Here is a 25325-nt window from a genome sequence, read left to right on the forward strand (position 1 = left end):
ACGTTGAAGACTGAAAGGAGAAACCGCAGACCTCGGTAAAACAATTCTGGAAAACGAATTTGGTATTTTGACCTTCTCTTTGTCATCCTCCGCTTGGATGTCATTATGGTCATAGTGTGTTCAGATTGCTGATTTAAGTAAGACCAATACTTAATAGGATTTTATGTCAGATCGATATAACCGGTCAATTTCCATTTGACTATCCCTACAAGAAAACCGTGACTGATACTTTTGTAACTGGACGAAGTGCCATTCTTCTAGGGCTGATCGTCTGTGTAATTCAACTGGTAATCACAATATGCACCATTACAGTCTTTTCATTTATGTGATCCTACCCATCACGTCATCTTCAGTGCACCACTGTGACTTACGTTGCACTCGAACATGTTGATCGGCTTCTCGTAGCCTACAATGTTAGCGAATATGTACATAAAGATCAGTTTATTACATTTTTAACACTACTGGCCATTAAAATTGCTACACCACGAAGATGACGTGCTACAGACGCGAAATTTAACCGACAGGAAGAAGATGCTGTGATATGCAAATGATTAGCTTTTCAGAGCATTCGCCAAGTTTGGTGCCAGTGGCGACACCCACAACGTGCTGACATGAGGAAAATTTCCAACCGATTTCTCATACACAAACAGCAGTTGACTGGCGTTGCCAAGTGAAACGTTGTTGTGATGCCTCGTGTAAGGAGGAGAAATGCGTACTATCACGTTTCCTACTTTGATAAACGGATTCTAGCTTATCGCGATTGCGGTTTATCGTATCGCGACATTGCTGCTCACGTTGGTCGAGATCCAATGACTGTTAGAAGAATATGGAATCGGTGGGTTCAGGGGGGTAATACGGAACGCCGTGCTGGATCCCAACGGCCTCGTATCACTAGCAGTCGAGATGACAGCCATCTTATCCGCATGGCTGTAAGGGATCGTGCAGCCACGTCTCGATCCCTGAGTCAACAGATAGGGACGTTTGCAAGACAACAACCATCTGCGTGAACAGTTCGACGACGTTTGCAGCAGCATGGAGTATCAGCTCGGAGACCGTGGCTGCGGTTACCCTTGACGCTGCATCACAGACAGGAGCGCCTGCGATGGTGTACTCAACGACAAAACGACAAACCAGTGCGCACGAACGGCAAAATGTCATTTTTTCGGATGAATCCAGGTTCTGTTTACAGCATCATGATGGTAGAATCCGTGTTTGGCGACATCGCTGTGAACGCACATTGGAAGCGTGTATTCGTCATCGCCATACTGGCGTATCACCCGGCGTGATGGTGTGGGATGCCACTGGTTACGCGTCTCGGTCACCTCTTGTTCGCTCTGACGGCACTTTGAACAGTGGGCGTTACATTTCAGATGTGTTACGACCCGTGGCTCTACCCTTCATTCGATCCCTGCGAAACCCCACATTTCTGCAGGATAATGCACGACCGCATGTTGCAGGTCCTGTACGGGCCTTTCTGGATACAGAAAATGTTCGACTGCTGCCCTGGCCAGCACATTCTCCAGATCTCTCACCAACTGAAAACGTCTGGCCAATGGTGGCCGAGCAACTGGCTCGTCACAATACGCCAATCACTATTCTTGATGAACTGTGGTATCGTGTTGAAGCTTCATCGATAGCTGTACCTGTACACGCCATACAAGCTCTGTTTGAAACAATGCCCAGGCGTATCAAAGCCGTTATTACGGCCAGAGGTGGTTGTTCTGGGTACTGATTTCTCAGGATCTATTCACCCAAATTGCGTGAAAATATAATCACATGTAAGTTCTAGTATAATATATTTGTCCAATGAATACCCGTTTATCATCTGCATTTCTTCTTGGTGTAACAATTTTAATGGCCAGTAGTGTAGGTGTATCAATGAGAGGTGCTCCAGAGGTCCTTACGCAGCTACTTTCGCTGAACGGTCGTTGAGGAGACACTGTTGGTAGCCGTTTGGTTCATCTAGGCGGTCAGTTGCTCAACTGTTGCTCCTCTATTCACCCATACACATCTGCACAGCTATTGTTCATTCCGTCATCTAAAGCACGGGTTTTGGAAGCGTCACTTTACAGTGCACGGTATACTTTAAGCACGGCGGAACTGGAACAGTTTACATTCTGCCTGAACTTTAATTCCTTCTTCAATTTTTTTTTTCCTTTACCGCTTGCTCTATGTACAGATCAGGTACAGGCTACAACCCGATCCGACTCCTCTGTGAACCAGTGCTTCCCTTTCGTGCCCATCAAGTCTTATAAGTGCCGTCTGTTGAAGGTGATTCAGAAGTATGTTGTTGTTGTTGTTGTTGTTGTGGTCTTCAGTCCTGAGACTGGTTTGGTGCAGCTCTCCATGCTACCCTATCCTGTGCAAGCTTCTTCATCTCCCAGCACCTATTACAACCTACATCATTCTGAATCTGCTTAGTGTACTCATCTCTTGGTCTCCCTCTACGATTTTTACTCTCCACGCTGCCCTCCAATACTAAATTGGTGATCCCTTGATGCCTCAGAAAATGTCCTACCAACCGATCCCTTCTTCTAGTCAAGTTGTGCCACAAACTCCTCTTTTCCCCAATTCTATTCAATAGCTCCCCATTAGTTATGTAATCTACCCATCTAATCTTCAGCATTCTTCTGTAGCACCACATTTCGAAAGCTTCTATTCTCTACTTGTCTAAACTATTTATCGTCCATGTTTCACTTCCATACATGGATACACTCCATAGAAATACTTTCAGAAACGACTTCCTAACACTTAAATCTATACTCGATGTTAATAAAGTTCTCTTCTTCAGAAACGCTTTCCTTGCCATTACCACTCTACATTTTATATCCACTCTACTTAGGTCATCATCAGTTATTTTGCTCACCAAATAGCAAAACTTCTTTACTACTTTAAGTGTCTCATTTTCTAATATAATTCCCTCAGCATCACCTGACTTAATTCGACTACATTCCATTACCCTCGTTTTGCTTTTGTTGATGTTCATCTTATATCCTCCTTTCAAGACACTGTCCATTCCGTTCAGCTGCTCTTCCAAGTCCTTTGCTGTCTCTGAAAGAATTACAATGTCATCGGCGAACCTCAAAGTTTTTATTTCTTCTCCATGGATTTTAATACCTACTCCGAATTTTTCTTTTGTTTCCTTCACTGCTTGCTCAATATACGAAAGATCTCTCTCTCTCTCTCTGTCTCTCTCTCTCTCTCTCTCTCACTCTCTCATTATGTCATTCAGAAGTATAAGAGGTTGAAAATAAGTAAACTGTTTATGTATCTGTCATTTTAGGGTCGCTGCGACAGTAGAAAGGTGGAAGCACAGAGAAGTAATAATAAAAATGTCCAGCTGGAGAGTTCTAATGTTTTCTTTTCTTCTTTTTTTGCATCTACATCTACATCTACATCTATACTCCGCGAGCCACCTTACGGTGTGTGGCGGAGGGTACTTATTGTACCACTATCTGATCCCCCCTTCCCTGTTCCATTCAGGAATTGTGCGTGGGAAGAACGACTGCTTGTAAGTCTCCGTATTTGCTCTAATTTCTCGGATCTTTTCGTTGTGATCATTACGCGAGATATATGTGGGCGGTAGTAATATGTTGCCCATCTCTTCCCGGAATGTGCTCTCTCGTAATTTCGATAATAAACCTCTCCGTATTGCGTAACGCCTTTCTTGAAGTGTCCGCCACTGGAGCTTGTTCAGCATCTCCGTAACGCTCTCGCGCTGACTAAATGTCCCCATGACGAATCGCGCTGCTTTTCGCTGGATCATGTCTATCTCTTCTATTAATCCAACCTGGTAAGGGTCCCACACTGATGAGCAATACTCAAGAATCGGACGAACAAGCGTTTTGTAAGCTACTTCTTTCGTCGATGAGTCACATTTTCTTAAAATTCTTCCTATGAATCTCAACCTGGCGCCTGCTTTTCCCACTATTTGTTTTATGTGATCATTCCACTTCAGATCGCTCCGGATAGTAACTCCTAAGTATTTTACGGTCGTTACCGCTTCCAATGATTTACCACCTATGGCATAATCGTACTGGAATGGATTTCTGCCCCTATGTATGCGCATTATATTACATTTATCTACGTTTAGGGAAAGCTGCCAGCTGTCGCACCATGCATTAATCCTCTGCAGGTCCTCCTGGAGTACGTACGAGTCTTCTGATGTTGCTACTTTCTTGTAGACAACCGTGTCATCTGCAAATAGCCTCACGGAGCTACCGATGTTGTCAACTAAGTCATTTATGTATATTGTAAACAATAAAGGTCCTATCACGCTTCCCTGCGGTACTCCCGAAATTACCTCTACATCTGCAGATTTTGAACCGTTAAGAATGACATGTTGTGTTCTTTCTTCTAGGAAATCCTGAATCCAATCACAAACCTGGTCCGATATTCCGTAAGCTCGTATTTTTTTCACTAAACGTAAGTGCGGAACCGTATCAAATGCCTTCCTGAAGTCCAGGAATACGGCATCAATCTGCTCGCCAGTGTCTACGGCACTGTGAATTTCTTGGGCAAATAGGGCGAGCTGAGTTTCACATGATCTCTGTTTGCGGAATCCATGTTGGTTATGATGAAGGAGATTTGTATTATCTAAGAACGTCATAATACGAGAACACAAAACATGTTCCATTATTCTACAACAGATTGACGTAAGCGAAATAGGCCTATAATTATTCGCATCTGATTTATGACCCTTCTTGAAAATGGGAACGACCTGCGCTTTCTTCCAGTCGCTAGGTACTTTACGTTCTTCCAGCGATCTACGATAAATTGCTGATAGAAAGGGGGCAAGTTCTTTAGCATAATCACTGTAGAATCTTAAGGGTATCTCGTCTGGTCCGGATGCTTTTCCGCTACTAAGTAATAGCAGTTGTTTTTCAATTCCGATATCGTTTATTTCAATATTTTCCATTTTGGCGTCCGTGCGACGGCTGAAGTCAGGGACCGTGTTACGATTTTCCGCAGTGAAACAGTTTCGGAACACTGAATTCAGTATTTCTGCCTTTCTTCGGTCGTCCTCTGTTTCGGTGCCATCGTGGTCAACGAGTGACTGAATAGGGGATTTAGATCCGCTTACCGATTTTACATGCCTCTCGGTGTAAGATACCCCTTACACACTGTGACGCAGCTGACTGTGTGTGTCCCCTATGCAGCCGTTCGTGGTGCCGCTGCGCGTGCTGATGCTGCTGGGGGGCGGTTTGCTGGCCGTGTTCGGCAGCGAGGCCATCGGCTTCGACGGCGCCGGGCCTCTGGGCTGCGTCGCCGCCGCCTTCGTGTCCTGCGTCTCGTGGACCAGCCAGGGCGTCGACGTCGAAGACGTGAGTCGCCAGCTCAGCTTCACTATGTCGTGTCTCCACACGTCGAGACAGCTATGCGCCGAACACTTGCACGAGAAGTTGGAGGGATCTCTCTGCGGTTGCACTCACCGCTATTTTATGGGATGCCGCATTTAGAAAATCTAAATGTTAAAGGGAGCGATGTAATACGGATAAACGATTCTGCAATTACGAAAGATCTCTCTCTCTGTCTCTCTCTCTCTCTCTCTCTCTCTCAAACACACACACACACACACACAGGTCCTCCCTGCATCGTCGCTAGAAACACTGCTTCCTTTATTTATATGTGTTTTAATATTGCAATTACAATGCTAGAAAACAGGTATATTTAGTCTCAGATTAATAAGTCACGGCTGCAAAACACTAACACGAATTCTTTACAGATGAATGGAAAAACTGGTAGAAGCCGACCTCGGGAAAGATCAGTTTGGATTCCGTAGAAATATGGGAACACGTGACTCAATACTGAGCCTACGACTTATTTTAGAAGCTAGATTGAGAAAAGGCAAACCTACGTTTCTAGCATTTGTAGACTTAGAGAAAGCTTTTGACAATGTTGACTGGAATACCCTCTTTCAAATTCTGAAGGTGGCAGGGGTAAAATACAGGCAGAAAAAGGCTATTTACAATTTGTACAGAAACCAGATGGCAGTTATAAGAGTCGAGGGACATGAAAGGGAAGCAGTGTTTGGCAAGGGAGTGAGACAGGGTTGTTGCCTGTCCCCGATACTATTCAATCTGTTTATTGAGCAAGCTGTAAAGGAAACAGAAGAAACAATCGGAGTAAGAATTAAAATCCACGGAGAAGAAATAAAAAACTTTGAGGTTCGCCGATGACATTGTAATTCTGTCAGAGACAGCAAAGGACTTTGAAGAGCAGTTGAACGGAATGGACAGTGTCTTGAAAGGAGGATATAAGATGAACATCAACAAAAGCAAAACGAGGATAATGGAATGTAGTCGAATTAAGTCGGGTGATGCTGAGGGAATTAGATTGGGAAATGAGACACTTAAAGTAGTAAAGGAGTTTTGCTATTTGGGGAGCAAAATAACTGATGATGGTCGGAGTAGAGAGGATATAAAATGTAGACTGGCAATGGCAAGGAAAGCGTTTCTGAAGAAGAGAAATTTGTTAACATCGAGTATAGATTTAAGTGTCAGGAAGTCGTTTCTGAAAGTATTTGTATGGAGTCTAGCCATGTATGGAAGTGAAACTTGGACGATAAATAGTTTGGACAAAAAGGGAATAGAAACTTTCGAAACGTGGTGCTACAGAAGAATGCTGAAGATTAGATGTGTAGATCACATAACTAATGAGGAGGTACTGAATAGGATTGGGGAGAAGAGGAGCTTGTGGCACAACTTGACTAGAAGAAGGGATCGGTTCGTAGGACATGTTCTGAGGCATCAAGGGATCACCAATTTAGTATTGGATGGCAGCGTGGAGGGTAAAAAACGTAGAGGGAGACCAAGAGATGAATACACTAAACAGATTCAGAAGGATGTAGGCTGCAGTACGTACTGGGAGATGAAGAAGCTTGCACAGGATAGAGCAGCATGGAGAGCTGCATCAAACCAGTTTCAGGACTGAAGACCACAACAACAACAACAACAACGTTTCCGAAAGGCGTTGGGCACTACAGCATTGTTCATTATTAACCCCCATGTCATACTTCAGTGAGTCCGCTAGTGGAGACAAATACGCACCAAATGTAAACATCATGAGTCACACTCGGGGGAGTGAAAGTCAAGCCATACTTTTTTATGTGTCCGGTACGGCTGTATTTAGTACGTACATTATCCAAAAAACAATAGCAGGTCATAGAAAGGAAACATATGCTTATTACTGAATAAATGTAGCGGAGGTAATGTTAAAAAATGTCCAACTGATGGCTACGAAAAGTGTGGAAAACCACTACGTGAAACACCTCTACGACTGCAAGCGCAATATTGGGCCCATTTTCCAAAACGTATTGATCCGACTAGTAAGGGAAAAAAAAGAATAAGAATGTTCTAAGTTTACGTAGAACACGAAGTACGAAGCGAAACGATGACGTGGGAATACATGCAGTGTATAGTGGCGTTACATCTACCACAATGCCTTCGAAACTTCCATGGCCTGCAGGACGATTACTTTTTAGAGCTGTAAGTGTTTTCCTATTAGAAATTCGTTCAGGCCGAGTATTTCTTCTTTTAATTATATTTCTTGTTGACGATGTCTACGTCTAGGCATCGTGTTATTACATTCCTTTTGAGGAAGTCAGGCTTGAACATCCACGAAGATTATAATTTCTGTTTAAGTACTACTGTTGCGTAAAAAATTATATTTATATCTTGAAATATCATTTGATATATATATATATATATATATATATATATATATATACATAAATATATATAGGAACATGAATTAAATTAGTGTTAATGTCTACAAGAGTAGAAAGACGCCTCAACATGCCTCTGGAAGGAAGGACAGGGAAGGCCTGCGCAAATGGGGATTGAACCTTGTACATTAATGCACTTTTAAATTATTGTTTATTAATTTTGCAAAAATTTTCTTTACATCAGTGAGCACTTGAGAGCAAAATTACATAACCTTAAGGGTACAAGTTTTAAATAAAATCAGACCACTCTTAAAAGTTTTTAGTAGCGCGTAAAATAATGCACGCAAATTCACTGTAACACCCAGCTGAACCTTAACAGGGCACATCCAGTGACATTTAAAATAATTTTTGAGATTTTTTAAGAAAAGAGATCCACAACAACTGTAATAAGAAATCTGAGGGCGAAGCTTTAGCGTGTACAACAACTGTAATAAGAAATTTGAAGGTGAAATTTTTACAAAATGTTCCGAGCCACGTTTTGGCATTGCAAATGATTCGCAACAGGCGGTAGAACCCGTGACACTCCACAAGAAAGCAGTCCAAATTAACTAGTTCCAAAACATGCACAAGACTCTTATTACAAAGAAAATAAAATTAACCCCCACAATATGGTGTTCCAACAGATAGCTGAATCTCACACTGTGGGATTAGATGTAGGGATTAGCTGCACCCCTTTCTTCAACGCCACTCTGTTTTAGGATATAAAAAAGGACAAGTAAAAAAAAATCCTGGTATCAGGTGATATAACAGAGAGATACACTAAGTTAATATAATTTTTCTTGATTTGCAAGAAGCAGAATTTTTTTTGGTTGCAAGACCCCCACTACCGGTCTTAAATAGACAGTTCCATTAACACTAAAAGAGCCCAGGCTGGGACAACTCCATAAGGCTGGCCGAAAGAACAACGATGGAGCGTTAAAAATCAATCCAAGCTTTACACTGTTCACAACGGCAAAATTTACCGAATGTCATATTGTATTTCCTTATCCACTTGTCTCACCAAGGACCAACGCAACAAACAGGAAACATCTAATTAGAAGGAAGTTTCACCATGGGAGGCTGGACCTTGTCAAGCAAATCAAATAGTTTAAATAGCAAGCTGATAATTTACTGGTTCGGCTTCTCTCAGAGGCCCGTCCAGTTAACGAGCATTAACCAAGTTGGTGCACCTTCCAAGACACTGGGTAGTATAACGTGTCGTAATTGCAGTTACAACAGCGCTGCTGCACTGCTAAATGTAAACAAGAACTTCAAGCTCGTCACCGGATATTAAAGGAGAGACGTAAACACGCAGCTGGCGGTCCCGTGGCGGCACATAGAGTAGCACTCTGGCACAGACGGCTGTTTGCATCTTCAGTTCTTAGGCCGCGGTGGAGAAAGCCCCTCTTCCCGCTATACCACGAACTACGGCGGTACGTGGCCCACACGCCCCTCGTCGTAAGCACAGCCGCCAAAATCGGACATCCAGGTGCTCCGCACGCCTCTCGAGCCTTCTAGCTAAGAACCAACTGCCTCCTCAGCGGACTATGTAAGAGAGAGAGCCAGGTCGCCAGAGACCTCTTAGAAGCCGCCCGTAGACGCCCTCTAAGCAAAGATAAGCGCACACGAAAGCTGGCGCTGCAGTCTGGAACCGCAAGACCGCTACGGTCGCAGGTTAGAATCCTGCCTCGGGCATGGATGTTTGTGACGTCCTTAGGTTAGTTAGGTTTAACTAGTTCTAAGTTCTAGGGGACTAATGACCTCAGCAGTTGAGTCCCATAGTGCTCAGAGCCATTTGAACCATTTTTGAACAAAAGCTGGCGCGGTAAGTTGATTCGCGACACAGCTCAAACAGTATCACGTGAAACAAATTACACGAGCATCTACATAACAGGTCCACGTATAAACGAGTATCTACATAAGAGCCATGTCGGCTTGTATTTCGATTGTCTCGGGCATCTCTATGATTTGTTTCGGAAGCTTCGTCTCTAATCGGTTAGGCTGGGATTTCGTCGAATGGTACGGTGGGGAGTTCATCTTTTATCGGCGAAACCAGTCGTACGACTGACGAACAAGAGCATTCGTTCGCTACGGGACTCGTCATATGACGAACCGATGAAAGCATGTCCTCACAGGGAACGAAACAATTTTTTAAAGAGCTTCACTATTTTCAACATAGAATTATAAAATGTAATACAACCAAATAAGTTTCAATTTCTTCCGCTTCTATCTTATCATTTCGTGCTATGTGTTTTGGGTGAATATACAGGGTAATTTCACGAGATGGGGACAAACTACAGGAAACGATCCGTGACAAGAGAAGGAGCAGAGTAGGTCAGATGGACATATGGCCGGAAATGCGTCCCACGGGACGTACATCCATCGAAGTTGGAGATAAAACACCTTTGACAGTGAATACCCCCGCGCAGGTACAGACAGCTAAATGGAAGGGGCCTGCTGTCACGCTAGCTGCACACATTTCACAGAGCAATATCCATAAAACAGAAGCACTAACGGCAACTCATGCGTACAATAATAATTGTTTATTAAAAGGAATGTACATCAGTATCATAATATATTCAACTTTGCTTTGTGGGAAGACGTGGCACTGATTAACTTAAACTAACATAGCACAGTGTATGATTTCGAACTACTGTAGCTGAAATTGGCGAAAAGCCAGACCCCAGTGGTCCTTACATGTGGACAGCCAGATGGAAATATGCAGGCAGCAGCACGCTTGTACGGGGAGAAGTATCCCTGCAGGCAGCATCCGCACCACAAATTATTTGTGACAGTGTTTTGCCGTTTGCTTGAGACAGGCTCGTTTATGGGATTGGTTGCAACTCGACCACGATATTATTGCACTTGGGTTCTTGTGGCAGTTATTGGTAACATGCAGTGATGTTGTAAAAAACAAGTACAATGGTAACTAAGGAAAACACACCGCACTGTGAATGTTTTCAGGAAAATGGTGCATGTGCTATCAAATGGTTCAAAGTATCATGGTGAAATATCACGATAAAAGTTAGCGATAAACCGACAGAAGCATCGTCACTCCCAGGCCCAACAATACTGTGGTCGACTAATAACAAAGATATGTAGGTGCGCCAGATGCTTACACAGCCCTTGGAGGAACAAGTATTGAGCACTGTGGAATATGTCCACTGTATCAGAGCTAGGCAGATGGTACACCAGCATGGGGTCAGCCAGTGGACTGTGTGGAACATTCTCCCCAATTCCCGCTATTCGTATTGCTTACAGCGCGTGAGGATCTTATTGCCTCCACAGCGACTGTTTTTATTTCGTCGTTCAGGCCACCACGGTGCTGCAATTTCTGTCATGCATCCTGTTCATAGATGAAGTTGCCTTTAGTAAGGGCGGAATCGTCAGCCATCACAACAGCCAACTGTGGGCTACGGATGATCTGCGTTATAGATGGTAGATAATCATCAGTACCGCTTCAGCTTGACTGTTAGGACGGGGATGTATCCTCGGGGATTACTGGTAGCTGCCTTGTAGGATCAGTCATCCTTTCACAACGCCGCACAGGCGAAGAACATCTGCACTTCCTGTGAGTGATCCTGCCTCCCCTGCTTTGATGGTGTGAGTAACGTGGCTATTACGTGATAGTACCCCACTACAGCCGACTTCTGCAGGCTTCTCGACATCTAGCCGGCCGGAGTGGCCGAGCGGTTCTAGGCGCTACAGTCTGGAACGATGCGACCGCTAAGGTCGCAGGTTCGAATCCTGCCTCGGGCATGGATGTGTGTGATGTCTTTAGGTTAGTTAGGTTTAAGTATTTCTAAATTCTAGGGGACTGATGACCTTAGAAGTTAATTCCCATAGTGCTCAGAGCCATTTGAACCATTTGAACAACATCTATCCCTGCTGATGGATCGGACGAGGTGGTTTAGCCGCATGGCCCAGCTGTCGGATCTCAACCTTCTACAGTATATTTCTACCTGTGGGGCACCAGAAAGAACATGTGGGTGCTAAGCCCACCCCAAACGTGCATACACTGGAACAACAACGCATTCACGCTGCCTGTAACGACTCTGGGTAACAGACAGCACTTCTGAATATGTGTGCCAATCGCTGCTGAGTCTTGTTCGTGCCTACTTTTTTTTCCACAGAAAGGGTTTATTGAACATCAATACAAAAAACTATCAGTCTTACAATGTGAGAATTTTGCATCAGTACAAACAGCACACAAAATACATATTGGAAAAGATGTCTGTGAAACATTGTTTTACACTTACAGAAAACGAAAATGATGAAAAAATCATTAAACGCAGTCTTTCACATACGTAACACCTCCTTGATGGGAAGTTGAAAAGAGAAGTGTTAAAGTTCTTGGACGGGAGAACAATGACAATACAAAAAATAATTAATCAATCAAAACAAAACTTAGTTCGTACACCAGCAATGGATTATTCACTGTTCCATCTTCTCTCCTCCCTGCTGTTGCTGGGTGGTAACTGCTGCACAGCTAGTATACTTGCTCCACTGGAGGGAGAGCCTTCTTTGGTGACTTGATTGTGAGGACACCGTCCAATGACAGTTGCGTCTGCACCTGTTCAGTCACTACGTCCTTCGGCAGCAGTTTAGCGATACTGCATGTGGCGCGATATGTAACCGTGCTCATCTTGACGCTCTTCACGTTTTGCCTCTATCACCACACTGTCGCCCACCACTTTTACCATCAATTCCTCCGGTTTGAACTGCTGGACGTCTGGATTAACTTGAACCCTTCTTTGTTGTTCTGGATGCCAGAGTTACGAGCCACCAAATGACGCCATGGTCTGTAGTAACAAGACGGAGCAGGAACGACAGACAGACGAGGGAAAAGCGAGTCGTCATGTGTTAGCCCCCAGCCGGAAAGCTGATCGGATAATGACATCTGGCGGTCGACATCGTCCAGCAAGTGTGGGGGATCATCTGTGTCAAACCTTCTTCACCAATTTTTTTTCTCACTGTATCCTAATGAAGAATTCCTTTGCTTGTAATAAACTTTTCCATTTCCATCGTTGAAAAACACGATAAATTAATCACTTTTATACAGATGGCAACACATGGATCTTATGAAATAGCCTATTAGAGAGGTCGTCTTCGAACATCTTGTCTAACGATGTTCTTATCATAGCATGTCGTGCGCTGCATTGTACTGTACTGGCATGGTGAGCTAATAAATACCATGCAGCATAGATACCATGGATTTCCGGCCAACAGTCCATACGACCGTTTTTTCTTCTTATCCTCTCGGCGATCTTTTTCTGCATTTTTGTCTCCATTAAGTAAAATCATGATTCACAAACACACTTTTACGGTTCAAAATGGTTCAAATGGCTCTGAGCACTATGGGACTTACCTTCTGAGGTCATCAGTCCCCTAGAACTTAGAACTACTTAAACCTAACTAACCTAAGGACATCACACACACCCATGCCCGAGGCAGGATTCGTACCTGCGACCGTAGCAGTCGCGCGGTTCCAGACTGTAGCGCTTAGAGCCGCTCGGCCACCCCGGCCGGCACACTTTTATGGAAATGGTCAGTCACAGTCATATTTCTGATTGCTACAATAGCTCGTGGATATCGCAATGACATAGAAACAAAATAAAACTGATTGTCAATAATAATACAGAACAGATGGATCCCTGGAAACAAACACAAAAGAAAACTGTAAAATTCTCAAACATTACTTTGATAAACTTCTTAATTGCAAAAAACCTACAGGAAAATTAACATTTCAAAAGACCACATCTAATGCCGATTCTGATCCACCCACAATAGAAGAGATAGAGGAAATCATAAAACAAATGAAAAATAACAGAGCTGCCGGAGAAGATGGTATTATCGCCGAGATCTGGAAACTCCAAGATGAAAACATCACCAAAAAAATCCATAAGATTATCTCCGAAATTTGGATCACAGAGAAAGTGCCAGAGGAATGGAAATGTGCATTGATCCATCCGTTACATAAAAAGGGTGATAAGTCAGATCCAAACAATTACAGAGGCATTTCGCTAGTACCAGTTACATACAAAATTTTCTCTAAGGTGCTATTAAACAGACTAGAACCACAAGCAGATCTGCAAATTGGGGAATACCAGGCAGGCTTCAGAAAAGGGAGATCATGCATCGAACAGATCTGGAACTTAAGAACACTTTTGAAAGTCAGACAGGCAAGAAACACTGTAGTTACCTTTGTGGACTTTAAAAAAGCATATGATTCCATAGACAGACAGACACTCTTTGACGTACTGGAAGAATATGGTATCGACAGAAAAACCAGGGCACTTATACAACAGGCGCTTACAGACACTACCTCCAAGATTAAGTTCATGGGAGAAATTTCGGAACCCTTCCACATACACACAGGTGTCCGACAAGGAGACGGGCTCTCACCAATCCTGTTCAACATGGTGTTAGACAAAATTATCAAGCAGTGGGAGGAACAAGTTAAAGGAATACAGCTGGGAAGAACACGTGAAACCAAAACAATCATAAAATGTCTGGCATTTGCAGATGATATAGCCATACTCAGCAATAATACACAGGAGGCAAAGGAAGCACTGGAATGCTTGCATGAAATAGCTGCCAAAACAGGTCTGCAGGTATCTTACGAGAAGACACAATATATGGAACGACAGACCAACAATGTACACACCATGCATACGGTATATGGATCCGTAGAAAGAGTCGAAAAATTTAAGTATTTAGGGGAGTACATACAAATGGGAGGATCAAACAAGGCGGCTAACATGGAACGAACGAAGAAACTCCAGAAGGCATACAAACTCACATGGTCACATTATAATAAGAAAAGCATATCGAGGCAGGCCAAACTTAGGCACTACAAAACAGTTGTATTACCAGAAGCATTGTACGCGTCAGAAACAACCACAATTGGAGCATCAGGCATCATAGACACAGAAAAAATAGAACGCAAAATTCTCAGAAAAATATTTGGACCAATTCACAGAGATGGCATATGGATGAAGCGACCTACCAAAGAGCTGTACCAGCACACTGACAGACTAACAGACGCGATCAGAAAACGCAGATTAACTTTCTATGGGCACATACAGTGAATGGACAACAACCGACTTACAAAGAAAATTTTTGATGTAGTAAACAGCTCAAGCAAGAAAACAAATTGGTATCATGAAATAGACGAAGACTTAAGGCAGATAGGGATCAACAGGCAAATGATAGGAGACAGGAAATACTTCAGAAACAAAGTTAGGAGTGCAAAATTTATTGTAAAGGAGAGAAAGAAGAAAGGAACATTATGGACAGAGCAAAGGAAACAGGAGCACAGCCAAAGGATGAAGAGATTTTGGGAAGAGAAGAGGAAGAAAGGAAAGAAGTGAAAATTGTGTCATCATGTGATTTTCGAGTTCAAACACTGTCCATAAGGGCAACAATGAAATGAATGAATGAATACAGAAAAAAGTAACACAACCATCAATCACATACAATGGAAAAGCAGTTAAGCTGTTAAGCATACCTGTAACGTAGATTTAGTAACGTATACTGTCCGCTGTTACGTTAAACTACTTTCATAGTTCATGCGCGGTTTGTTGGTTTGGAAGGGAACCAAACAGTGAGGTCAGCGGTCCCACCGGATTAGCGAAGGATGGGGAAGGAAATCGGCAGTGCCCTTTCAAAGGAATCATCCCGGCATTTGCCTGAAGTGATTTAGGGAAATCACGGAAAACCGAAATCACGATGGCCGGACGCGGGTTTGAACCACCGCCCTTCCGAATGAGAGTCCAGTGTGTTAGCCACTGTACCACCTCGGTCGATAATGTGCGGTGATTTGTAAGTTAATACATAGATGACAACAGAAATACGTATTTTTCCACAGTGTAAATAGAAAAGAAGGATGGGAAATGTGTACTATCATTCCGTCACGTCTAGACCGCCGTCTTTCGACCATTCGCTGACACAGTACAGTATTTCCGTTTAGTGGAGCCCGTTCATGCGGATGATGGCGTACCACTTACGGCCATATTGTGCAGCTATCGCTAGCGATAAATTGCTAACCTACATACGATGATGTGAAATATCTTCGCAGATATGTTATTAGAGAGCCAGAGCGCAATGCTGGACAACGAATGTTCAACGGAAAAGAAAGTTAATATGATGTGCCCCAGGAACCGTAATACAATATCTACACTATAGAACTAAAGAAACTGGTACACCCACCTAATATCGTATAGGGCCCCCTCGAGCACGCAGAAGTGCTGCAACAGGACGTGGCATGGACTCGACTAATGTCTGAAGTAGTGTTGGACGGAACTGACACCATGAATCCTATAGGGCTGTCCGTAGAGCACGCGGTGGTGGAGATCTCTGCTGAACAGCACGTTGCTGTAACACCACGTTCAAACTCGCTTAAATCTTGATAACCTGCTATAGTAGCAGCGGTAACCGATCTAACAGCTGCGCTAGATACTTGTTGTCTTATATAGGCGTTACCGATCGCATTGCCGTATTCTGCCTGTTTACATATCTCTGTATATGAATACGCATGCCTATACTAGTTTCTTTGGTGCATCAGTGTATAAGTAGTGTTCTTGTAAATCGCTGAGTTTTGAATCAAATGAGTGTTTTACAACCAATAATTAAGTACATTGTTTTTATGTTTCAGAACCCTGTTGCCACAGCGTTTGAGATATTTTGGATGATTTTTGAACCGATCCTATTCGGCATAACAGGCACACAGATAAAGTTCAGTGAACTGGAGGGAGACGTTGTGTCACTGTGCATTGCTTGCCTCATAACTGCTTTCGTGGTAAGTGTGAATAATCTACTATCTGCCGAAACAGCAGGGTAAATGTTAACAACTTGTCTACATTATGTTGCACATGGATATACAGGGTGACCCAATGCTCTAATTCACGGAATAATGTAGGCAGAGAGATAATAATTGACACACATGCCTGAAATGACGTGGCGTTTCATTGAAGTCAAAAACCAGTGTAAAAACTGGTCAACAGTGGGCCTTGACAGTAACACGTCAATGACGCCAAATGATAATCATGTATAAAACGAGATGTAGTGAGAGAGGGAGTCGAATCATCCCTAGCCTGGCTGATAAACACCTGCTGGAAAGTACGATGGGGGATGGCGCTCCACACCATATTGCTACATGTGTGGAAGATCTCTTGTGCATGTCTTTTGGTGAGGATCTCGTTCTGAGCCGACAGGCCATCATGCTTGGTTTCCCAGGTCCCAAGACCTCAGTCCGTACGATTATTGGTTGTGAGGTTGTCTGATATCACAAGTTTACCGCGATCGTTAGATGCTAAGAAACAACGTCCGACCGCAGTATGATGTACAGTGGTGTCCACAACGTTGTCCGTCGACCACGGGTATCTTTAATGGATGATGGTATATACAGGGTGTTTCAAAAATGACCGGTATATTTGAAACGGCAATAAAAACTAAACGAGCAGCGATAGAAATACACCGTTTGTTGCAATATGCTTGGGACAACAGTACATTTTCAGGCGGACAAACTTTCGAAATTACAGCAGTTACAATTTTCAACAACAGATGGCGCTGCAAGTGATGTGAAAGATATAGAAGACAACGCAGTCTGTGGGTGCGCCATTCTGTACGTCGTCTTTCCGCTGTAAGCGTGTGCTGTTCACAACGTGCAAGTGTGCTGTGGACAACATGGTTTATTCCTTAGAACAGAGGATTTTTCTGGTGTTCGAATTCCACCGCCTAGAACACAGTGTTGCAACAAGACGAAGTTTTCAACGGAGGTTTAATGTAACCAAAGGACCGAAAAGCGATACAATAAAGGATCTGTTTGAAAAATTTCAACGGACTGGGAACGTGACGGATGAAAGTGGAGGAAAGGTAGGGCGACCGCGTACGGCAACCACAGAGGGCAACGCGCAGCTAGTGCAGCAGGTGATCCAACAGCGGCCTCGGGTTTCCGTTCGCCGTGTTTCAGCTGCGGTCCAAATGACGCCAACGTCCACGTATCGTCTCATGCGCCAGAGTTTACACCTCTATCCACACAAAATTCAAACGCGGCAACCCCTCAGCGCCGCTACCACTGCTGCACGAGAGACATTCGCTAACGATATAGTGCACAGGATTGATGACAGCGATATGCATGTGGGCAGCATTTGGTTTACTGACGAAGCTTATTTTTACCTGGACGGCTTCGTCAATAAACAGAACTGGCGCATATGGGGAACCGAAAAGCCCCATGTTGCAGTCCCATCGTCCATGCATCCTCAAAAAGTACTGGTCTGGGCCGCCATTTCTTCCAAAGGAATCATTGGCCCATTTTTCAGATCCGAAACGATTACTGCATCACGCTATCTGGACATTCTTCGTGAATTTGTGGCGGTACAAACTGCCTTAGACGACACTGCGAACACCTCGTGGTTTATGCAAGATGGTGCCCGGCCACATCGCACGGCCGACGTCTTTAATTTCCTGAATGAATATTTCGATGATCGTGTGATTGCTTTGGGCTGTCCGAAACATACAGGAGGCGGCGTGGATTGGCCTCCCTATTCGCCAGACATGAACCCCTGTGACGTCTTTCTGTGGGGACACTTGAAAGACCAGGTGTACCGCCAGAATCCAGAAACAATTGAACAGCTGAAGCAGTACATCTCATCTGCATGTGAAGCCATTCCGCCAGACACGTTGTCAAAGGTTTCGGGTAATTTCATTCAGAGACTACGCCATATTATTGCTACGCATGGTGGATATGTGGAAAATATCGTACTATAGAGTTTCCCAGACCGCAGCGCCATCTGTTGTTGAAAATTGTAACTACTGTAATTTCGAAAGTTTGTCTGCCTGAAAATGTACTGTTGTCCCAAGCATATTGCAATAAACGGTGTATTTCTATCGCTGCTCGTTTAGTTTTTATTGCCGTTTCAAATATACCGGTCATTTTTGAAACACCCTGTATGTTGAACATCTGTTACAAAGAACGTCGCCTTTGATAAAAATCAATTGTTATGCTTTTGCGTCATATGAAGCGCCATATACTGATGATATACTGCACTTTTTTCGTTTCACTAAAACCCAATGTCATTTCAAGCATGTATGTCAACTTTTATCTCTCTACCTACATTATTCCGTGAAGTGCCGAGTTTTCAAATAGAAACGGACTTTTGGGTCACCCTGCACGTCTCCCGTTTGAAAAGGTCAGTGCCTGGTTTCACTCCTGAAGCGTAAGCGACGTCAGCGTACTAACGGTGGTTACATCTTGAACTAACAACTGTAAACAACTGATGTGCATTCGACCCGTCAGTTCTGCGCAGGCAGTGATAAGCAGCGGACGTGCGGTTGTAGTGTGTCAACGTTGCAGTGTCATAAATAGAAATGGAACAACATATGTAAATCAAGTGCTCAAAATATTCTCCAGAATGTTTTGAGGAAGAGAAATGTGTGTACAAAGTTTGTCCAGTACATCTTGACTCCCTAATAATGCCGCATGGACGCCTGCTGCCACTTGTTTGAAGTGCAAAACCCAGACACGTCTTTTTTGGAAGCGATCTTCACGGGTGATGAGACTTGGTGTTATCACCAGGAACCTACCACAAAATTACAAAGCGCAAAAATTCTTATGAAGGGTCAACGCGTTGCTGACATATTCATCATTGAAGCCAATGTGACACGCGAGTTGAATGGAGCCTCCAAAGAAGGAATTTTCTGACAGTTCCACATAGTTGCATGAACGTTTTCAAAAATGGTTCAAATGGCTCTGAGCACTATGGGACTCAACTGCTGTGGTCATCAGTCCCCTAGAACTTAGAACTACTTAAACCTAACTAACCTAAGGACATCACACACACCCATGCCCGAGGCAGGATTCGAACCTGCGACCGTAGCAGCAGCGCGGCTCCGGACTGGAGCGCCTAGAACCGCACGGCCACCGCAGCCGGCTGAACGTTTTGTACATCGTATTCAAGTGAGGAAAGACTATGTACGGGGTATTTCAAATTCATGTTACACGCTTCTAGAGGTTGTAGAGGGGACTTAGCAAATCAAGTTTTACATAGGAACCCAGGTCCGGAAATGTCATCCAACGGCGCTACAGAGCATCAAAGATATTGGCCCCGACTCCTGTAAATTATGTACATGCATGGCGAGCTCGTGATTATGTTCAAAACAAGGATGATGGACAAGGATAAATGTACCAATTTGTCCCTGTATCGGAAACGAACGAGTAGAAAGTTATAAGTGTATATCGTTCTGATATGTTTGACAGTGGAATGCATGTACAGGAACTGTTGTTGCTAAGATTTTAGGCTAGTGAAGTTTCAGTAGTGGTGGTATGGAGCAAAACAAGAAAAAAGTCTAGTAAACATAGGCTCCAAAATGCGTACCTTAAGAGCTATGAATACTTGTTCAGTAGAGAAGAAGTGGTTCACACTAGCGAAGATAAACATGTGCTCTTAGCTCCTCAGTTATGCATTTTATAGCCCATGTTATTTAGGCATTTTTTTTTGTCTTGGTCCATCTTCGTCGTCTTCGACCTCTCAAACTTCCACACCCTACATTTTTAGCAACAAGAGTACCTGTACATGTGTTTCAATGCCAGAGGTATCAGAATGATTTCCGCTTGTAACTTTCTACTCGTTTGTTTCAGAACCAGAGACCCTTACCTAAAAATTATACACTGATCCATCTCCATCATTTTTGAAAGTTTGTAACCATCAGGGACTCACCCAATATATACATACATTTACATGCACCGACACCTATAGCTTTGACGCTCTCTAGCGTCGTTGGATGACGTTTCTGGACATGGGTTCCCAGGTAAAATCTGATCTACTACGTCCCCTGAAAACCTCTAGAAGTGTGTAACACGCGTAGAACACTTGAAGCAGTAAAACCACCGTATTAACTTCTCTCTATTTTTTGTTAATGAAGCCTCGAAACTTCTTGGGATGGGTATCTTAGCAATGTACTAACAAAATTACCTTTTCAACTTATCCGAGAGTTTTATTCGAGCGAAAAGTGAAGTCAAACGTGGAATTTCAATGAAGTGATGAAAACGCAGCGGAATAGAGCAGATTGAACGCTTGACAAAGGCATCATGTGCACATGTTACATAATTTTCGGTGCATTCTTACTGCAGTAGTCCAAATCAAATGCCACTGTGATCACTTTATCCAGATCTTTGCCACAAGCCGTTCCATTCAACTGTGCTTTAATCACTTCCTTGAAATTTAAGGAGTGACATCATTCCACTGGTCCGTGTAAATAAAGAACGAAATAAATTCGCTGAATGAGAATGACTTTGCATCAGCTGCAGTGGGTACAGGTGTTACACCCGTTGCTGAGATATGAAAATTGGTGTCGGACCAGGACTGGAACCCGGATTTACCGCGTATGGCGAGCGATCGGCTTACTGTTTTTCAATCTCATTTTGTTCTTAATTGATCGTGGTATTTGTTCGGAGCGGACGTCTTATGACACTTGTTCAAGTTCATCCTTGATACATTAACTCAGTTTTTTTTATTACAGAGGGCAGCTCACCCTCTGACCGAACACGATGAGCTACCGTGCCGGCGTGTTAGGCTATCTGTGCATGCCTCCTGGACCGACCCAAACGTCCATAATCACACTGTCTACAGCCCTATAAATACAACCCAGTGAAATGATGTCGCCCCCCCAAATTTATGCTGGTGGTGGTAAGTTCCTATGAGACCAAACTGCTGAGGTCGTCAGTCCGTAGCCTTACACAGTACTTAATGTAAGCTGGCCGATGTGGCCGAGTGGTTCTAGGCGCTTCAGTCCGGAACCACGCGGTTGCTGCGGACGCAGGTTCGAATGCTGCCTCGGGCATTGATATGTGTGATGTCCTTAGGTTAGTTAGGTTTAAGTAGTTCTAAGTCTAGGGGACTGATGACCTCAGATGTTAAGTCCCATAGTGCTCAGAGCCATTTGAACATTTGAACTTAATCTAATTTAAATATCTTCAACATTTCGCGGCCCTGTCAGCTGCTGTATAAATATTAATTTTAATTTTAATAATCAACAGCCTCAGTCGCACCGTTTACCTAGAATTTACCTCGGTTTCAGTCGGGATAACGCAACCTTCTTCAGAATAACAGTAACTACCGTTTGTCGATAGTGGACATCGTCCAGTACAGCACTCGTGGCTGCCGCATGGCGGTCGCGAAGTGGGGCCGAGACAGTTACAGATAAATTTTATGGTCTGACGATAATTTATGGATTTGTCGTTTTAGCTTGACGATGTCCACTATGGACAAACGGTAGTTACTGTTATTTTTAAGAAGGTTGGGTTGTCCCGACTGAAACCTAGGTGAATTCTACGTAAACGGTACAACTGAGGCTGTTGATTATTAAAATTAAAATTAATCTAATTTAAACCAATTTACGCTAAAGACAACACACACACCCATGCCGGAGGGACCTCTGGCAATTATTCATGATTATATATCTTTGTACTGGATGTCAATGACGATTTATATTCGTGTTTGAGCTGGATGTCACATTATTAAGGCAAAAAATACAGTATTTGGTTTGCAACAAAATCTTTCCTTTGCTAACCACATGCCTATTAGTAGGTAGTGGCTTTAGTAGTTAGTATCTTTTATTTAGCTAGCAGTACTGACGCTCGCTGTACTGCAGTAGTTCGCGCAATGAAGATTTTTGTGAGGTAAGTGCTCAATGAAATGTATATGTTACTGTTAGGATTTCTTTTTAGTCAGGGCCATTCTTTTGAATTAATTATTTGATGTCAGGTTGTAATTTTTTTGAGCAGTCAGATTGCGTTGCGCCAGAATATTGTGATTCAGTGTTGACATGCTAAGAAAAACTAAAGAGAAAGTAGGCTCAGTACATTTTCTTCGTTAGTGTGCATCGTACTCGCACAAGCCTTCAACTGAAAACAATTTACCGAATGACCGGTTGAAGGAAGTTAAGGGCGCTCAACTCCGATGTCATCAGCGTAAATGAAGGTGTGCATTTCCCTTGTATCCATTTGTTTACTGCCAACCCCGGCAACTTGGAGCTCTGGCGGAGGGAGCCGCCCGAACCGTGGCACAGCGCCTGAGACCGCGCTGCTATCCTGAGCGGTTCAAATTTACGGAGACTGGTGCTCACCCAGAAGAAAACGAACTTCCTTGAAACTCCACATTTGCACTTCGGTTTCGAATAAGGGAAGAACGTACAATAACACACCAATTTCTATTTTGTGAAATACGTTTCTGCAGGTACAGCATTTGTAGACATATAGGGTGTCCGATTTATCTCGACCACACCTTTTTGTCCAGTGACAAAATAAAAAATGTATCAAGCAGATGATCCTTAGCCATCAGGGAGGAATTAACTTTATGACCGCCTTTTCTCTCATTTTCTTCGTTACGAAGATATAAACGACAATACCACTTTTTCAAACAGAGCCCTATGTTTCTGTTTTTTTTTTTTTTTTTAATTCACACCCTTTTTCAAGATCTGTGCAATATACAGAGTGATTGTAGTTAAACTTTCAAAACGCTGTAGAAATAACACCACTGGTCATAATGACGTCAAATTGCAAAGGAATATTATCCGAGAAGGGGGAAGACGTATGGCACAAGAAAAATATAGTTACAAAATGTAGCAATACATGGAGCTGTAAGCATCATAATGTAATAGTGATTGACTACAAATGACAAATGAATCATACAACAATGCCTAAGGTGTACGTTTAACGTTAAACAAACTGTACTACTCAGTGTGCATGGATGTACAGCTGCGATACTATTAGTTACGTAAGCTCATCTACCACGGCAAGGTCATATCACATCGGATGGGAAAAACCGCTTTTTAATTGTCATGAGGCCAAAACCGCAACAAAGCATAACTCATTACGGTTTTTAATTGTCCTGAGGCCAAAAACCGCATAAAAAGCATCAATCACATCGGTTTTTAATTGTCCTGAGGCCAAAAACCTTTCTGTTTTGTACACGGTTCCCCCAGGCATCTCCAGTCCCCAGGACTGCCATGTCCTTCGCAAAGTCGTCCATCCAACGCTGCCTTGGTCGTCTAATGGTGCGTCTGGTGTTTGGTTTTCTCTCAAGTGCTTTCTTTCCCTGTCTTTCTTCTGTCATATGGGCTGCATGATCTGTCCATTGTTTTCTTTTGCTCTTCAGCTTCTGCAGTATTGTTGGTTGTTGCATCAACAGGTAGATTTCTTCACTCTTCCTCTTTTCCATTCTCCTTTATTTACGAACGGTCCCCATATCTTCCTCAACATTGCTCTTATTTCAAAAATTAATCGTTTTCCCTTTTTACGTTTTGGCATGCTCCATGTTTCTGAACCGTACATGACTGCTGGTCGTGTCATTGTGTTGGATATTCTCATTGCATTTACGTACACGTGACGTGATTAAAAAGGTAACATGAAACTGAGTCTGACTTTTATGTATCAGAACAGGGGAAAACGTAACTTTCCAAGTTGCCGGAGTTGGCAGTAAACAAATGGATACAAGGGAAATGCACACCTTCATTGCCGGCCGCGGTGGTCTCGCGGTTCCAGGCGCGCAGTCCGGAACCGTGCGACTGCTACGGTCGCAGGTTCGAATCCTGCCTCGGGCATGGATGTGTGTGATGTCCTTAGGTTAGTTAGGTTTAAGTAGTTCTAAGTTCTAGGGGACTGATGACCACAGCAGTTGATTCCCATAGAGCTCAGAGCCATTTGAACCATTTTCGAACCACACCTTCATTTACGCTGATGACATCGGAGTTGAGCGCCCTTAACCTCCTTCAACCGGTCATTCGGTAAATTGTTTTCAGTTGAAGGCTTGTGCGAGTACGATGTACACTAACGAAGAAAATGTACTGAGCCTACTTTCTCTTTAGTTTTTCTTAGCATGCCAACACTGATTCACAATATTCTGGCGCAACGCAATCTGACTGCTCAAAAAAATTACAACCTGACATCAAATAATTAATTCAAAAGAATGGCCCTGACTAAAAAGAAGTCCTAACAGTAACATATACTTTTCATTGAGCACTTACCTCACAAAAATCTTCATTGCGCGAACTACTGCAATACAGCGAGCGTCAGTACTGCTAGCTAAATAAAAGATACTAACTACTAAAGCCACTACCTACTAATGGGCATGTGGTTAGCAAAGGAAAGATTGTGTTGCAAACCAAATACTGTATTTTTTACCTTAATAATGTGACATCCAGTTCAAACACGAATATAAATCGTCCTTGACATCCAGTACAAAGATATATAATCATGAATAACTGCCAGTCTGCAAGTCGGATATTTCCAGATCGTTAGCCAACGCTAACACTTCAGACCTCTACCCTCCATAAATGCTAACGTCTCACATTTAACATCCATCACTGCAGGCTGTTCACCTCCAACTGCCCAACAGTAATTCCATCACCGCTGACGACTAACTTGCAACTGCCCAACGATACTGGTGATTAACTTCCAACAACGAGTCCAACCAGCCACAGAGTCTATTACAAAGAAAGCGCAGTCAGAGATCCAATGCAAAGCGCTGCACAGCGCTGCCAACACAGAAGCAGCCCACTTAGAACTGGAAGTCTGCTTTAAGTTTTTAAAAGAGTGATGATTACTGAATGGTACACCGTG

The 25325-nt window shown here is 43.3% G+C and overlaps 1 protein-coding gene across 1 annotated transcript in view; it reads left to right on the top strand.

The window, feature by feature from the left end:
* LOC126456626 (sodium/hydrogen exchanger 9B2-like) overlaps window positions 1-25325 on the top strand; it is a 299137-nt gene that overhangs the window by 261090 nt on the left and 12722 nt on the right. The window contains exons 10-11 of the mRNA XM_050092369.1: window positions 5160-5324; window positions 16362-16505. Of these exons, the coding sequence (XP_049948326.1) occupies window positions 5160-5324; window positions 16362-16505 (309 nt within the window). The remainder of the gene's footprint in view (window positions 1-5159; window positions 5325-16361; window positions 16506-25325) is intronic.

Source organism: Schistocerca serialis, chromosome 2 (genome assembly GCF_023864345.2).
Source record: "Schistocerca serialis cubense isolate TAMUIC-IGC-003099 chromosome 2, iqSchSeri2.2, whole genome shotgun sequence".
Lineage (NCBI taxonomy): Eukaryota > Metazoa > Arthropoda > Insecta > Orthoptera > Acrididae > Schistocerca > Schistocerca serialis.